The following is a 17,854-nucleotide window of genomic DNA, read 5'->3' as shown; positions in this document are numbered from 1 at the left end:
GGCCCCTCGAACAAATGCTTCAACCTTAACCCTCTAATTTCTTGTCATGTTATCACATCGGGTCAATATTTGTCAGCTCTAGGTGGAGCAGTAGACATGGTGGTATGGTGGAGCCATGGAATTGAGAGGTAGAGCGGTGGAGAGGGTAAAAGGGCGGAGCAGTGACGAGAGAGAGAGTTTGAAAGACTAAGTGTGTAGCGGGGGAGGGGTGAAATAAGATAAGAAAGTTAAGGTAAGTGGGTAAGTTAGAAACTCTAAAAGTCTAAACGGCAGTAGGTGGATTATACATCTGATGTATTACCACCAATTTTAGAGTTTTTGAGCATTATAATAAAAAATTTGAGTTTTGTTTTAAAAATTATGAGTTTTACAATAAAGTTTCTGAGTTTATTCACTTAAACATTAAACTCTAAAAAATTACAATAAAACTCAAAAACATTACATATAAATTTAGTAAAATTTGAGTTTTGATGGAAAAAAAATTAAAATCTAACTAATAAATTTTAATAAGCTCAAAAAAAATATACATATTCTCAAAAACAAATCAAGTTTGAGGTAATAAGCTCAAAAAATATACATATATGCTCAAAAACAAAAAAGTTGGAGGTAGTACATACATCTACTTATAGAGCGAGTCGAGTTGTTCTTAGCAACAACAGAGATTTTATTACCTAATCTCATGTACAAGTGAATAAGAATGGTACATGAATTACAATAATACAAGAAAAATAGCAGCAGTGACAATTATAGCAAATCGTGCTATAATAATGAATCACACTTAGATAGCAGAAAGGCTAGCCCATTTTCCAAGTTCATAAGGATTTGCATAGTAAAATAACTTGACTCGATTTGCCAAAGACAGGCCGGAAGCCAAAGGAGAACTCCTATACTCGGCATCATCCTGCTCTGTTGGGTCATCGATAAATGCAGCAACATCTCCGAGAAGCCTGAATGAGATTCTACGAGAGTGTACCTTCCGTGGGAAATCAAAGTACATGGCGGTTCCTGGTTTTGTCTCCGGTATTCTATATTCAGCTATTGTTACCATGTTCTGATTTTCCTGTTAACATGCACCAATGTCATTTGAACTCTGCACTAATAAATGAAGAACGGTTTTCCTGGTTTCAACTTTCGAAAGTTGCATCTCTAAGTCATGTACAAACACTACATTATTATTACAAAAACTTAAACTAGGGGTGGTGGTACTTAAAATCCGTTGCCAAAAAAAAAAAAAAAAAAAAAACTTTCGAAAGTTTACCAAGAGAATAAACAAAATATTTTTGCAGCAATAACATTCAGCGAGCGACAAAATAATGCAGCTGAGGATACTCGTTAAATAGTGAATTATTTATTTAACATCCGACCTTGCTGGTTGTATAGACTCTAGAATACCATGAAGTCATGAACCAAGATAATGAAGCAAAAGAAAAGAAAAAATACAATGCGATACAGACATCAAAAATCTCTTATTAGCAGTATTACCTGGAGTACTGACACTTGAATATACAATACAGCAGGAGTAATATATCTGTCTTCCAAGAGTAAAGATGAAGGATCCCAGGAATAGACGTCAGAATTTGGAGAATGAGTAATTCGAGGTCTAATTGCAGTAAAAGCATCGAGCCTAAAGCCAGCCACCATTGGAGAAGTAGGTAATAGATACTGCTCTAGCACAAGATCATTCTCAAATGATCTTTCAACCTCAATTGGAACCTGAAACAGAAAGGCATTAATAGTTATTAAATGGATTCAAGAGCCATTTCATAGGGATAGTTATTGGACCCCCTTTAAATTCATTAGCACCCGCGGTATGAAGAAAAGCCGGGTTTGCCACTTTCTCTATATATAAAGTCCAGAGGACGGCCCGCCCCGGAAAAAAAGAAATTATTTTTCACCAGATAGAACAAAAGACTTCTAGAATAATAAGAAGCCTCCAGATCAGTGAAAGATCAAATATGGCATGGACCTTAAATCTATTCAGCTGAGGTGGACTATCGAGCCAATTTCTCAGTTTCATCTGTTCAGATCCTTCTGGTGTAGTAAGCCCTGCATCTCTTCTCAATGGAGTTCCAAAAACAAGAATGCGTTTGGCATGCACACACGGATCTCTGTAGTCGATGCTCCCAAAGGACGCACGCCTACTTTGATCGGCAAAAGGATTCTCATCAAGTGACAATAGATTGAAATCATTTCCGAAATTCACAGAGGACGAAGCGGCTTTTTGAAGGCGTAGCATTATCCAAATGATTCGACATCTAACAGGATTTCTAAAAAGAAATTTTAAGTGTCGAGGAAGTTTTTTAGCATCTGATGTTTCTGGTCCATAGAACTCTGGTGAAGTTTCCAACATAGATTGTACTTCCCACTTTCCCGTGCAAGACCTTCCTTCCTTGCTTATTTTATTGCTGGCCCATATTTGCACCTGCGGAAAGAATGGAGAAAGTAAGGAAAACTAGATATGCAAAGACACCAACTACACTCTATAAGAAATGCACAAAACCTTCAGTGGGGCGTAATAGACAATCCCAGAAGGCTGAAACAAAGATTAGTTTTCTGCTCGCTGCTCGCATATTAATAATATTTTTCTCAAAGCTCTATTTTCTAGGTGTTACTAATGTAATTACTGTACGACTGAATTCCTGACTATTTAGCCAGATATACGTATGCCAGTACCAGACCAGTACATTAAATACTTGCTCGCATCTTATACAAGTATGAACCACAGTCACCCCTAGACCTAGCTAAACTGAACTGACCTCACCTGAATGACAAGATTCGGCAGACCCCAAAATCGCATAACCCGACTATGACTGCAAAACCGAATTGACCCAACCCAAACTTTGTTGGACCCTGATTCGTAATGACCCAACACAAAACCTGCTGATCTGAAATGACCCTAATCGACTAATGTTAAGTCATACTTAAATATATACATATAATTATTAAAATAGACTAATTGCCAAACACTCCCTTATAAATATGAAAAATGGCTTAACACTCAAGCCAACTAACCCGACCATAAGTGAGCCGTATCGAAAAAGACCCCAAAACAGCACTCTCAAGATAGGCTCAAAACCAGAAATGACCCAAATCAACCCAAGATGCCCCGTCTGCTACGCCTAGTCACCCTTAGAGGCAATCTGGAAGAGTGCGTCAGTCAGACTCACACACTAACATCTTCATCATGATGACCTTGACAGCCCCCCTCCCCCTCCTAACACACTTGATCACAAATCACACGCACAGAACTTTTCCGGACTCCTTCATGTGATACTGAGAGTCAATAACGTCGCATGCCATTTTGTTTCTCTATCTATATAACTTTAACTACATAGAAAAAAGAAGCCTAATTCATGTACTTGACAACGACATCACTGGAACAAGTAAAAATGAGTACACTTACCATAGGAGTATCTGCTTCTGAGTAGCCACAAGGACTAACCACCAGAGTGACTCCACTAACATCTGAAATATTACCGAGAACAATGGCAAATTCAACACAGTTGCAGTTTGAAGGAGCTCTCCAGTAGGAATGCTGAGGACCTGAACCCAAAGGAGCTAACAAAGACAACGGGGGTGCTGCTCCTGCAGCTGTTTCAACCTTTCATGACACAATACAGAAACTAAATAAGAAATTCACTTAAATGCTCCAACATCCATCCCACTATTATTATCCCTTTTGACTTTCGTGGTTAACAAATAACTTGACCACAAAAATCTCCAAGTGAATGTAAAGATACAGCACGTTCATATAAACAGACCTATGTTTATCATTGAAACTATTACCCTCATTTGGGATTCATTTATAGTTATGAGCTAAAAAGCACAGACAATGGAAACACAATAAGGCACAAATAAGATGGCAAGTGTGTTTTAAATACACGAAACATATAACACTCAGTCATACAATATAAACTATCGAGGAAAAAAAAATGAAGTTTGATCCTATGAGGCTACAACATGCTATCGGTTTCTTGTCAACTTCAGCGCTACAGTTTTGCAATGTGCTATGTCCCTACTTGGACTCTGCAAGTGGATAGACGATAGATGCAAAAAAATAAAAAATAAAACAGAACAGATGGATTGAACAGATCTAAAGCAACTTGGGCGTGTATCCCAGCCAAATTCATGTGTTGTGAGTGTATCCCAACAGTTGCCGTGTTTTTCTGAGACTGAGCGTGTAAGCAAAAGACGGAATAGGACGATTCTCAAACCTGAATGGCTGTATAGAAAACAATGCTGGTTTAAACAGATTTTGTAACTGGAGATTATGAATAAGAACTCACCGAATATAAAAAGCTTGCAGACGGGAACTCAGCAAGTGACTCTTCCCCATTGATCAACTTTCCCAAACTTTGATCTGGTTCCAGACTGCCTGAAGGTCTACAGCTGTCAGCAATAGCATTGTCCAAGGAAAATCCAAGAACAAGGTCTAATGCAGTAAACGCAGCGCTATCAACGCGGCTACTTCTTCGAGAACTCAATAAGACCCTGACATAGTCCAACACAAGCGCATCGAGCACAACATCACTGCAGCATTGTTTACACATGACCCCATCCAAAGTGACAAAATTATTATTGCTAGAGAGATCGCCTTGGCTGCCGTGGCTTGACCCACCACGTCCCGAACCACCATTAGAGCTTGAAGGTCCCCTTGTACCGTAACTTGCAAGCAAAAGAGCTCCTCTTCCAACACAACAAGCTTTACAAACTTTTCGTCCACACTGAGAACATAAATACAATGCCTTTGTGGACTCCCCTGATGCTTTTACCGAGTTATCACTTTCCACACGCACCTCACAGATCCCACCGCTACACGTCTCCCCAATACCAGGAACATTCCAGAAATCAACTATGTCAGCATCTCTTACGTCGAGACCAAGAGACGCAGTAATTCTATCTTCAAGAGCTGCTTGTCCAACCATTGCAAGACTATTTGCAACTCTGCACAATCTGACAATATACTGATCATCAAGCAACAAATTAGGGTTTATAGAAGCAGGGTCTGTGCCAACTGCCAACAGCGCCCTATCTCTTTCTGCAGCAGACAGGTTTAGTCGGAGACGTTCAATTTCAAGCTTCATGGCTGCCATGAAATTTAGCTTCCTTATCTGCATTACAAGAAAAATGCAGAAAAATGAGATATTGATTTTGTTTTGTGTGTTTGTGAACGCTTTCTAAACATTCATAGTCCTACTGACCTTAAAGTTATAGGATATTCTTTCTTTAGATATCTCGATTCCCACAAGAAATATAATAAAATTACTTAAAATAAGAGCAGTCAGAACGCACAAAAAATAAGCAGGAAATAAAGGTATGTTCACTAGTCACTACCCAATGATGAGCTTAAAATTCACTATTTTAATAGTATGTGAACATTCTCTTTTTCAAAATCTACTATAAGCAAAAATTAAAATAAAAACATGATAGATACATACCATCTGAGCACCAGTCAGGGACTTTAACCAGTCAATATAGTGTTTTGCCCCATTCTGAGATGATTGCCCACCAAGAGATGAAGGGGACTGAGAGCCATCTTTATTATCATAGCTCTCACTCAATGGATTATCTAGAAAACTAAGTATATCCTTGTTGTCACTATCCAGCTTCTCAATCACTGGTTGAGTGATTGGATCTGAATGCGTCCCATCTCCTGTCAGCAGGTCTAACCAATTGTTGGACAAAGAATTATGCACAGTTGGTTGCACATTAACACTGGACACTGAAACATCGCCAGACGTCCTAGAATGCCCTGAGAATAAGGTTTTTGTTTGTTTCTGGAATTTCTTTGCCTTTTCAGACAATCTTCCTCCGTGCCCTTGATTTGTGAAAATACCTTTCCAAGGAAGTGGCACTCCAAGCACCTCCACCTACAAGAGGAGAACACACAAACAAAGTAGCGAGTATAAGACTTCAAATTAGATCAAAAGAATTAAAGAAAAAAACATAGGTGGCCAAAATAAAGCATAAAATGTCATACACCCAGTGCTATTATCTGGAACCAAATAATCTGCTCTTCAGTCTTCAAGTGGCTATGATTAAGTTTATAATAAACTGTCGACCAAATTCTTAAATTTATACATAAAGCAAGATTGACATTACTGGCTGAACTCATCCAGTATAAACCAATAGATCAGTGAAGAGTATAATCAAGAACGCCTTCCAGCAAAAAGTCAGATTTCACTTTTGCGGATCTGATACAGTTGCTTGAATACTTTACACACAGACAAGATGGAAAATCAAAAAGACATGCCAAGGAAGGAGCAAGAAGGTTATAAAGGTTCTCAAAAATTTTGCATAAGCAAATCGACAAAAATGTGTATTCCTTGGAAGCTAATAAATAAAAATTTCTTCCTCTATGCCTCCCCTTAACCAATAAAACGCACACAGAGGAGCAAAAATTACATTCGGAGGCCATGAAATGCTCTAATATAACCTTGACTAGCAGTTACACTAAAAAAAAAAAAAGAAAAGAAAGAAATAAAGAAATAAAAAAAAAAGATACTGTTGAAGTCAATAATTATTTAGAAGAGTAAAGTCACTTGAAGTTTTGTTATGATTATGAAAGCCCTAAATTCAACTGGAAGCCAAGTTAATAAGTGTTCATTTAAAGTCACTCTTAGAATTTCGTGGGTAGCAATTGATGATAGAAGCCAATTTAATAAGTGTTCACTCAAGCCAACCGAAGCCCGACAAACACTTGAAGACATTTTATAAAGCAATTCAGACAATTCCAAGCTACCCACCATTCCATAGTGAGCCTATCACTGTAGATAGAATCACAACTCTACTTTGGATTATCTCAGCATATAAGCTTAGCCTATTTCGCTCCTACCTTAGGTAAATTATGTATGAGTTATGACCGATCATTTAAAAAAAAAAATCTATGTTACTCGGACTTGGGCGAATCAAGTCCCACTCACATGCGCCAAGATTCAGGTGGGTGTCAGAGTGTCAGCTATTCAGTGACAAAATTACAATCCCAAAACAGAGATGGTCCAAGTATAGTATCCAACTCAAGAACACCAGCATATATGAGTCGAAGTAGAAGAGAGAAATGAATGTATTAAATTCTAAGCCCTATAACTTGGCAAGTTCACAATTAGTCAACAAAAAGGTAATCTATATTTTGCTGAAAACTGTTATGTACCTCACCGAGAGTTAATGGAGTATTTCCAGAAACGGGAGGATAGAATGTCAGAGTGACAACGCGAGTAAGGAAGTCTAGTTCCCCCTCCAACTCCTCAAAATCATATAACAAAGATAGACTAGAAGCATCAGCACCACTAAGACGTGCACCAGCGCCTGTCACAGCCATATCTTCTGAACTAACTGATCCAGGTAAAGGTATTACAATGTTCGTTCCTTTTGCGCAGCGAGGTAATGTAGCACCCTGTATAAAAGTTCAATACATAATGAGAAATAAGATTCTGTATACAGATTGAACAAGTATATCGCATCGTACATGTCAGAAAAAAAAAAAGTACTCTGTATCAAGTACCGTACATGACCCATAAAATTATGTTACAAACACTCTTGAAATTTATCCAATGTCAAAACGGAGTGCAGACTAGAGTGGGTGCATCTGCACCCACCATTTTAAAGAAACAAATACACTTTTGTGCAATGAAGGAGCATATTAATTATGTTGTTCTAGTGGTTGTGGATATTATATCTTAGATAAAGGCCATGGGTTCAATCTTTGTAGGAGCAAATTTTTATTCAATGTTATTTTACCATTTGTTTTACGTACACTTCGCCCAGTCATCTAAGAAATTTTTATGTGCAACCTGAATTTTTCATTGTTAGAATTTTTATGCACCCCATCCACCATATCCTAGAAATGCCTCTCTGACTAAAGGATCACACACATGATAGGTCAAGTGTTATTATTAGTAATCAGTTTCAAGGCCTAATAACGAGCAGTACGACTCTGTTCCTAAAGTAGATTAGGATTCTCTTCCTCCGCCATATTCATAGAGATATAAGGGAAAAATTTCAGCCATCCTTCGTTATTAGAGAATACCGTAAATTTCTCTTTGGGGGGGGGGGGGGGGGGGGGATTAACCTCAACTACTGACGTACAAATTCACATATCCTGATTCATAGTGTGTTGATACCAGATTACCAGTTGAGGCATAAAGAATTAAAAATGGGTTTTTTCTATTAATCGGACCATCTGGAGTTGGAAGATTCAGGTTTCCTTTTTTTCTTTTTTAGTACTGAAATTATTATTCTTATTCCGCTGCCATGTATTTCAAATAACCTCGTTATTGTTAATTCTCATCATACAAGTATATGATCCCGTTGCATTTCTGTTCCAAAATTTGTTTTGAAACACTAAAGAGAACACTTTCCAGACAACATTCACTCGGTAGAAAACCAAACATTTACTAAGATGAAATTTCCGTTCTATTTTACAGATAAGAGTAGTCATGACAGCTTGAGACTTGAGAGCTTAAATTTCTCACTATCCTTTGGTACAAGGATGTCACCCCTTAGTGCCCTTTTGCACATGTGCTATCAAATTCTACGTGCTACTTGTCGTTTCTGGAACATTTAACAGTACCTCATACCCCCTAAGTCAACTACTCTACTCATTCCAAGTGGTGACCTTGTTAATAATTTCCGTTCCATTGTTTGTCACTTACCAATAATTTGTCAATTACCCCTAATTAAGACCTCACACCTTCTCTCACAACTCCTTCAGCTTCTCAATCCACAATAGCTTCTACCAACCACCTCCTTCAACCAGCTAGCCCGCCATAGCCAAACCTCCACCATCCATCACTAATAAACACTGAGCTCATATCGCCTTCAGCGCACACGAGGAAGCCCTCTCCCACCACATCCACTGACTTGAAATGCCTTCAGCCACCAGCAAAGGCCCAAAGCTTCACCATCGATGCATGCAGAGGAGGTTGCTATGGCAGTGCTCAAATTATTACTGTGTAAACCTGGCTGTCGTTGTGGAAGGGTAGGGGCTGATTAGGTCGTATGGTGGTTGTGGGGCTGTTAATAGAAGTCAAAGTGAAGAAGGTCATTCTAGGTTTCAGTGAGGGGCTAGTTCTAGTGATCGATTTGCGCCATTGATGGAATGAAGGAGTAGGGTGATGGTTGTGCACAATGGTTTTCATCACACACTTGACACTCTTAAACATGAGAGGTTAGAGGGAGTAAAGTTAAACTAACAATCTTTAACCAAAAAAAAAAAAAAAGTTAAACTAACAATCTAGAACTGACTTTGTCAAGGGCAAAGTAAAGACAGGGTTATAAAGTAAACCTTACTCTGCCAGAGAAAATAAGCTGCGATAAACTACCAACTAGGTGAAGTTTGTTTTACCTCCAATCACCCTCTCTCCACCTCCCCCAAAATAAAAATAAAAGAATGAGGAGAAAAATGGACCAGTCTCTAACAGAGTTACAGTAAGCAAATTGAGAAAACTAACCTCCACGACAAGTTTAAGTACATCCAGGTCTCGACCTGTTCTAACATCAACTGTAGAAGGATAAGTTGTATCATCAGCACCATGCGAGACAGTGAGAAGAATTTGACAAACATGGCACGGTTCACTGAGGTATATGAAAAGTTCTACTACATCCGCAGCCTGGGGACAAACCTATACGGATTTAAAACAAGGATAAGTTTACTCATAAAACAACAAATCAAGTACGACAACATAAAAAGGGCATGCCGGTGCACGATGGCGTCCCCGCTTGGCGAGGGTCCGGGGAAGGGTCCCACCACAAGGGTGTAATTGGGGCAAGCCTTCCCTTGCCATTTTTGGCAAGAGGTCGCTCCAAGGACTTGAACCCGTGACCTCACGATCACAAATCAAGTACGACAACATAGATACAAAGAAAAAATAGGTACTGAGACTACTGACTGAAGGCCAGAATAATGTCCTACTCCAAGAAAGTTAACATACCCAAATCAAATCTTTTCTCCTGATACTCAGCAGACCAGCACTGTCGTCAGAATTTGGAATTATGTGCGGTACAGGCTTAAGAAAGCAAGATGGCAGTTGAGATAGCACCTGAGATAAGCAAGATTTTGAATTAATTTAAAAATCAAAATTCAATTATATTATATTATTCAGAAACCTGCAACATGCATCTCTCATAGCTTGAGGTCAGACAGCAATTCAGTGAACTCACAAAGCAATATCTATGTCAATCGCAGCCTTGGTGAATGAATTAACATGATCCTGCTTTGTCTTTTACGCACAACAAGGGTCTAAATTATAGATGGATTGAACATGCAGAAATACAAGTCCTTTGACCCATGCATCGAATGAAGTTGGAGCTCTTATTTACAGTACTTAAAGGGACTGTTAAAAAGTTTAACTAAAGCATTTTACAGTTTCCAAAGGTATGGCGCACTTTGAAGGATGTAATTTTAAGACAAGTGGCAATTCTTGAAAATGCAACGGCAAAACCTGATGAACCTTGACAAGACAGCAAGAGAGGTAAAATAGAAAAAGTAAAAATAAACTTAATGCTACTTAAAAAAACATTTAACAGACGTCTGGAAGCTCAAGTAAAAAACAAATCACAATATTAAATTGTGTGTCATGAATCTGGTAGAATATTAATGAATTAATACAATTGCAATCTTAACACTACTTAAATTTGTGTCATGAATCTGAAAGTCAAGTTTTTTTTTTTTCAGTAACTACACAGGTAAATACAATTGCAATCTTAACCCCACAACATCTAACAAAATCTAACTATTAATGATCGCTTCCTTTTCCTCTTCATTGCTCTGCCGCTCATCTTCTTCCTTTTACCATCATTCATTCTGCCAAGACCCCACATGGCCCTAACGCCCAAGCCCCAAAGTACAAGACAGCCATTGCAAAACCACTCATGGCTATGAGCCTATAACAATCAAGATTAAGATACCACTCATGGCCTAACCGAAACACCTCCAAAATCACCCCACCCACAAACACAGCCGGATCACCTGCATGATCAACCACTAACATCACTAACATGCGGTCGTCATTTCATTCCAACTTCCTCTCGCCGCCAGTATCATGTACCACACTCAAGCCACATCCCGCAGCAATCAATTTTCCTTCATGCTTCCTCTATGCAATCAGGTTGTTTACATGTTCCAAAATATGCGAGTAAGATTTTGAAAAGAATAAACAACCAATTGTAATGGAGGACATACGAGAATATTTGGGCCTAAGGTTTTGTACTAAGGTGCGTGGCAAACTTAGTGATGTTGGAAAGATGGGTGGAGGGTAAAATGAGTGGGAAAAAGTTTGGGAATGAATAAAGGGGGAAAGGATTAGTGTATCAAACATAAAGGAAGAGGGATAATTAGGTGAAAAATTATGAGCCTGGCAATGCGAAATTCAACACCATTTAATCACCAAAACATATTTGTTTCATTATAATAATCCTAAGCATTAGGTGCATGGAATAGAAACCTACATAATAATCACAAGAAATCAACTGCAATAAAAGCTAACATTTTGTCAAATAGTCATTGAAATGAAAACATCAAAGCCATCACATACATGCAAAGGAAAAAGGGCAGCTGATGGAAGGTGCTTAAAGAGCCTCATCCCAAGGAACATCTCTAGCTGCTTCTGGCGAGAACTATCAACAACAGCGTTCTTGTATCTTCTCTGAAGAGTTATTTTCACGTTTTGTGCTGCGGCTAATTGTTTAAACTTGCCACCTTCGTCATTGAATATGCTGAGTATCTGGCTATGCATAGCTTTAGAACCAGTGTAAAGTGTTGCATGCACATCCCCAGCAACCAAGAACATGTCTGCTAGTATAGATACAGGTGATAAGATTGTTGACCTCTTAAACTCCTCGAAAGTCATATCAAATCTCTTCCATGGTTTATCTGGGCATGGATGGTGCCATGTAGTAGTTCTGGTGTTATGATCGATAAAATACGTCTTCCCCGTAACAGCGTCAGACCTTTTTTCCCAGCCTGGTGGAAGTGGGGCGGTGTATCCACTATCAGCAGAGCGAACATCATATGCCAGATCACTGTCAAGTGATATACCCAGTCTTCTACATTGCTCTACAAAAACTTGTAGAGCTCCAAAATAGCTAGCAGCATTTGTCCTGTCCAAAGAATCAGCACAATTGAATCGTAGAACGCCATTTTGTCGTGATCTTAAGCAAAATGCACCCTCGTACTCGTCAGTGCAAATGACTTCACCTCTACAGTTGCCTATGCGCTGACGTGAATGTAAGTAATCCCCTTCACTAATGCCAACGGTAATTGTGGGACCTTTCAGGAGTCTCCAAAGTCCTTCAATTGTTTTCTGCTCGCCGTTAGACTTAACACTTGCGTGCCAATCGTAATTGATTAACACGATTCTAGCAGAAGGTAGTTTCCCAGATGACCGAATAAAATTTACAGATTCCTCAAAATGATGAACCAATATACATTCTGACTTTCCTTCTGCATTCCTTAGCAAGTTCATGCACACAATGGGCACTAGAGGGTTCTTTTTCTGGGATCCACCGCCCGTCATATTAAAGTTTCGAGCATCATATCGCTTGCTCAACCGTTGGTAGTATTCGGCACTTCCCCTATACGGATCGTGCTCGGCAACATATATCTCCGCCTCAGCTGCGGTGATTTTTAGTTCAGCACCCCACCACATGGGGATTGTGCCCCTCCGCCAAACGTATGTACTAAAAGCAACACTTTGGCTAGCTTTCTTAGGGACCCAAACAAGCTGTTCACATTCAACTTCATTTCCTGAGAGATTTAGTATGCCCCAATATGAGAAGAATCGTCTACTAATAGTCGAATAGAGGATACCAAAAACACTAAAACAAGGAAAGAAGTTACTTCACAAACTGTATACTCAGTAATAGGCAAATGAAAGGAATAAGCAGAATCCATCAAGCATATATTTTAAAAACCATCCCCATTTTTGTTGCAATAGAAATTTATACACCACAGTGCACGACTAAAATTCAGAGCCTCAGAGGGACAAAAAATTTAATATGCTGCAGCTGCTTTATGTCCAAAAACCTTATTCGAGGATTGGGTCAAAGTTTATATCGAATCTATACAACAGAAAATAATAATTTGCTTGAAAAAACATTAGAATAATTCAAACTTAGCCGATTGTAAATACTAGTATAAGTTTAAATGATGTAGCCATAGAGTTAAATCAATGTCGTGAGCCCTAATCACAACCAATTTGTAAGGGATTTGAAAGGTAGAAAAAAATTGTACCGGCTTGATCTTACCTGTGCCAAAACATGAATTCAATCCCCTTGCCAAATATCGAGTACCAGGATGCAGTCTGCTTCGACGAGCAATGAGAGCAACGAGACCTTCTTGCTGGCCTAAACCCCCAAAGCTTCGACACTCTGCAAATCCCTATGGTTCAATAGAAAGTGAGTGAACCAGCTATATAGCAATGCTGAGTGACTTGGGCAGAAGTTTGAATATTTCAGGGATTAGACATTCTTCTAATATATTTGGAGAAGGGTCATTACTCTAAATTCTTTGTGGTCCAAAGAAACGGGTGCTTTTAGAAGGTATTTCAATTACGATTATACAATGAAATTGCTGTCTTTGTCGTGTTTGCATATAAGGACTCTTTGTACTCTTTTGCTCCTTTGATGAAGAAAATATATTCTATATCTCCATTAGAAAAAAAAGTAAAGAAAAAAGTGGTCATGCAATGGATATCAGAACAGCAGACTAGAACTGGTGAGCTAAAGACAGAAATATTTTCAACCAGAAAGAAATTAATTCACAGTAATCTGAGGGCAAAACTTCACCCCAAAAAAAACAGAGAAAAACAAAGGAACATTCATTGAGAAAAACTGAAAAATATATGAAACACATAGTCAAGCCCAGCCCCATGAACAACGTCCAACTCTTCACCTCCCTTCACCATGCAGAACATAATTCTTTTTGCATATGAACGCTGGAAAATGAACTACATTGAAAACTACAGTATTGTAACAAAACCATATTAACCAAAAAAATGGTGAGACCTCTGAAACACTACTCATTTGACGGCTATATTAGTAGTGGATATTCTAAAAGAATGCAGGGCAGATCTGAACTGTAGCCTTCAGGTATATAACTTTGCCTTGCAAACCAAACGACCGCAATAATTTTAATGCACTTTATGAGCAAAATAAGTTATTTATTGGCTATTTTCTCATATGTCAGAAGGGGAGGAACACATGCCCTAACTGTGTCATTTATTCACATTCAAAGACTTAAAAATGAATATATTTCTTTGAGACCTACTTCTCTTAAGAGGAAACGGAATCGTTTGCATCATAACAGCCTCTATTCTCCGCCACTCTCGTAGAGCCTAACCACATGCAACAAGGGTTGTTTAACAAAATATTGAAAATTCAGGCCACCATTAAATTATGTTAACAGAGTAGTATTAAACTATTAATATACAATAATCTCAAACTAAAATAACTTACATCCAGAAATATTAGATAGAAAGTAATCCATCACAAGGACAAAAAGCCTGGAGGCAGAAGCCTAAAGCTGAGACTATAAAATTTTGTGGTCACGATATCAACAAAAACATGTGTCACGGATGTTCAGTGAAGTTTGGGATCAACACGAATAGAATTAAATATGAATATGAATTATAAACCTGTAAGAGAATGACACAGTGCTGCGGAAGTCCAATGCTCTTAAAACGAGAAGACAGCCAACCATTCCAAACAAATTCATCATCCGGCTGATCGAGGGGCATCCGACTAGGAAAAGGCCTACTTATGTCCCTTGTCTCACAGAAGTAATGCTTCCCATCGATGTTAAGCAAGGGTAATTCTTGTATGTTATTTGCTTCTCCTTTCCCAACTGCTTGAGGATTTTGCAATGGGATTTTAATCCATTGACTCTCCACCACAGTATAAACGCAACCTCCACCAGGCAGATTTGGAATGGTAGCAGCCACTTTAGTAGCAACCAGAAGTAATCCAAAATTTCCTAGGGCAGCATAACCTAAGATTGCCTTGGCATATATTGTACTCTTGCACAGCCATTTTGAGCCATTTGTGATAAAATTTACAGCTTCACGATCAGACTTGAAAACATCAACCCCGAACTTCCCAGAATACCGAAGAGCTCCAGTGGTAGGATCAACGTAAATTACTTGGGTGTCAGTTCTTGAGTACAGGCTAACAATAATATATACTTCGTCAGAATCCAAGGTAAGAACAACTGCAGATGTATCCCGAAAACCACCACCACCTTCAATAACAAAAGAAGCCATGCATAAATTAGTGAAGTCATGAACACACATATCAGAGAGAAATGAACACAAGAAACAAAATTCCAACTGTTAAAAGAAAGTGGCATATAATATACCGCTATGCTTTAGGGGGTAACAGAAATCTAATACACTAAACGCGAGGGATTAAGCATACCAAAACGGTCCAATCGATGACGTTAAGGGCTTGCTGTACTGAAGGGAATTGTTACGGGGTAATGGAGCTTAGAATAAAGGAGAAAATGACAAAAATGACGGTGGTAAATGGAAGATAAGAAGTGGTGAAGAGAGAATTAAGGCACTATTGTCCTAGGCCCTAGGGTACCTAGCTAGCCTATCTTCATGCCCTTCCTCTATCCACCATACCTCCTACTTTCCTTTTTATTTCTCCTCCACTACTGCGTACGAATTACCATGAATTGAAGCAACCCCTCAATGTTCTAACTTTCATACATGAGAAACACCATTAAAAAATAAACAAATCCGCCATAGAAGATCCTTTTCTCCTCAATTCTTGCCTCTAATCGTGGCGCTCCTTAAAAAAAAAAACAGGAAGACACCTCCGATTGATAAACTCTTTCAATCAGATTACAAGATATGTTCAGACCTGTACTAACAAACTTACAAAACATTAATGTTCCTATTCCTACCGGCTACCACAAAAAACATTACATTGCCATCATAATGATCACCATCATCCAACAAACACAATACTTGGACGAAATACCGATCCAATTAGCTTAACCACAACACAACTAAGGTCATTGGCAAAGCCCAATTTTTCACTTAGGGGGGGTGAACGAATAATGCCACAAGGTAAACTCAAATAAATTCTAATCTTTTAACTAAAAATCTCGAAAATTTCATTTTTCAGCGCAGGCAAGCACCCCTGCTAGCTCCACCGCTGACTAGGGTGTTCTTCTTTTGGACCAAAACTATCGGAACTGAACTGAATCGATCTGAATAACAAACATGAACTAACTGAACAATAAACAAGAAATGCAGCAACAACCCACCTCGTGATTCCATGAATTCTCACTGATCAAGCTCAATTTTCATTGAAATCTACAGTATTACAGCTGCATCACTCAAACCCTAAACATAAAATTAAGTATAGATATCAGCACAATAAGTAATAAAGATCAAGATCGATGCTTTGCTTTCTGGGTAAGCTATAATTATAACATTAAGCAGTTTAATGAAAGAAATTACAGAATTACAAGCATGGAAATAAGCAAATTTGGTACCTGGGATTTTCAGGAATTTATCAGAATGTATGAAATTTACAGCATTTTGCCCAGATCAAAACCTCAAAAAGTTTCGATTTTTGTTAGAATTAGAGTGTAATCAAGATTAAGTTGAATCGTAAGTGAGTTCAAATGTTAAAATTGATGGCGAAAATTGATAATTGGGATCTAATTTGGTCAAGAACACCAATATGGAATATGGATTGTTTGACTAGTTTATCAAGATCTTATTTTATTTTTGCAATTTTATTGATTTCATTTATTTTTACTTATTTACGATATTTACTGCATTCTATAAATCCGGCTATATATTGTTTTTTTTTGCAAATAAATCCGATTATATGATATGGAGTAAATTTGAGATGGTAAGATTTTTCTCGTTAGATTTACAAAGTTGGTGAGAACTGTGGGTCTGTGAGTAATGAGTAGCTATACTACATAATTTTTGAGAGTTTTGACAAATAATATAACGATTTTCACGAGTTTTGTACGTTCATATAATAAGAACCCTGTTTTTGGGCCCAACCTACCTTGTAGTTTTTTAGCATATACACAATTTTTCTGAGCATATTACCATTTATAAATATACTTTTTGAGCAATATTAAATTTTTTTAGTGTAATGTTTTAGTAAATATGCTCAAAAACTTTATACTAAAACAAAACTCAAAAACTTTAAAATAAAACTCAGAAAATAAACAATAAGAGCTACTACCTAAGATGTATAATCTATGAACTGCATTTTAGGAACCGCCATGGATTGGTCACTCCTCCAAACAAGGAAATTGTCGAGTCTTATCAACAACTTGACATGAGTCGATAATAGATACGAGAACAGTCAAGATCACCTGTCCCACTTTTATGTCTCATTTTGTGCCTTACCACCTTAAGATCTTTTCACATCACGCATACGATAATAAAAATGGTAATGATATATATCAAAGTGTTTATGTGTCAATAGAAGAAGTGATGAGATACAAAATGAGACATAAAATCTACAGTGGTACGAGAGTGGATTAGTTATGTACATGGTACAAGTTTGTACACCTAGTCCTCTTCCAACAAATAGGCACAAAACTACATGTCTACATTACTGTTGAACAAACAACCGCAGCTCAACGGAAGCCTAGTCTTCCTCCTATAATATAGCTACTTGTTTTTAGTTAGTTTTATTTAGCACATGTTAGTTATCCCTTCCCCTAACTTGTAGCTGTTAGTTCCATGATTATAGTAACCTAGCTCTAGTCATTTATATGTATAAAAACATGTATCCTGTACATTAGTTTCAATCAATTAATCACAAACAAATATTCACAACCTCTCTTATTCTTTACATGGTATCACGCCTTCATCGATCC

The 17,854-nt window shown here is 38.0% G+C and overlaps 1 protein-coding gene across 1 annotated transcript; it reads right to left on the bottom strand.

Moving 5' to 3' along the window:
• Positions 1 to 549: 549 nt before the first annotated feature.
• Positions 550 to 16,904, bottom strand: LOC141656913 (putative phosphoinositide phosphatase SAC9). Its single transcript, XM_074464000.1, has 14 exons — positions 16,499 to 16,904; positions 16,268 to 16,346; positions 14,631 to 15,232; positions 13,243 to 13,375; positions 11,532 to 12,742; positions 9,930 to 10,037; positions 9,450 to 9,620; positions 7,151 to 7,393; positions 5,439 to 5,870; positions 4,287 to 5,111; positions 3,404 to 3,601; positions 1,967 to 2,422; positions 1,483 to 1,713; positions 550 to 1,060 (listed from the first exon to the last, which is right to left on the bottom strand). Exons 2-14 carry the CDS (start codon positions 16,278 to 16,280, stop codon positions 779 to 781), a joined length of 4,905 nt encoding a protein of 1,634 aa, XP_074320101.1. The 5' UTR covers positions 16,281 to 16,346; positions 16,499 to 16,904; the 3' UTR covers positions 550 to 778.
• Positions 16,905 to 17,854: the final 950 nt, after the last annotated feature.

The sequence above is a fragment of the Silene latifolia genome, chromosome 5 (assembly GCF_048544455.1).
Source record: "Silene latifolia isolate original U9 population chromosome 5, ASM4854445v1, whole genome shotgun sequence".
Taxonomy (NCBI): Eukaryota; Viridiplantae; Streptophyta; class Magnoliopsida; order Caryophyllales; family Caryophyllaceae; genus Silene; species Silene latifolia.
Note: the sequence above shows the minus strand (reverse complement) of the source record. Positions and strands in the feature narration are given on the sequence as shown.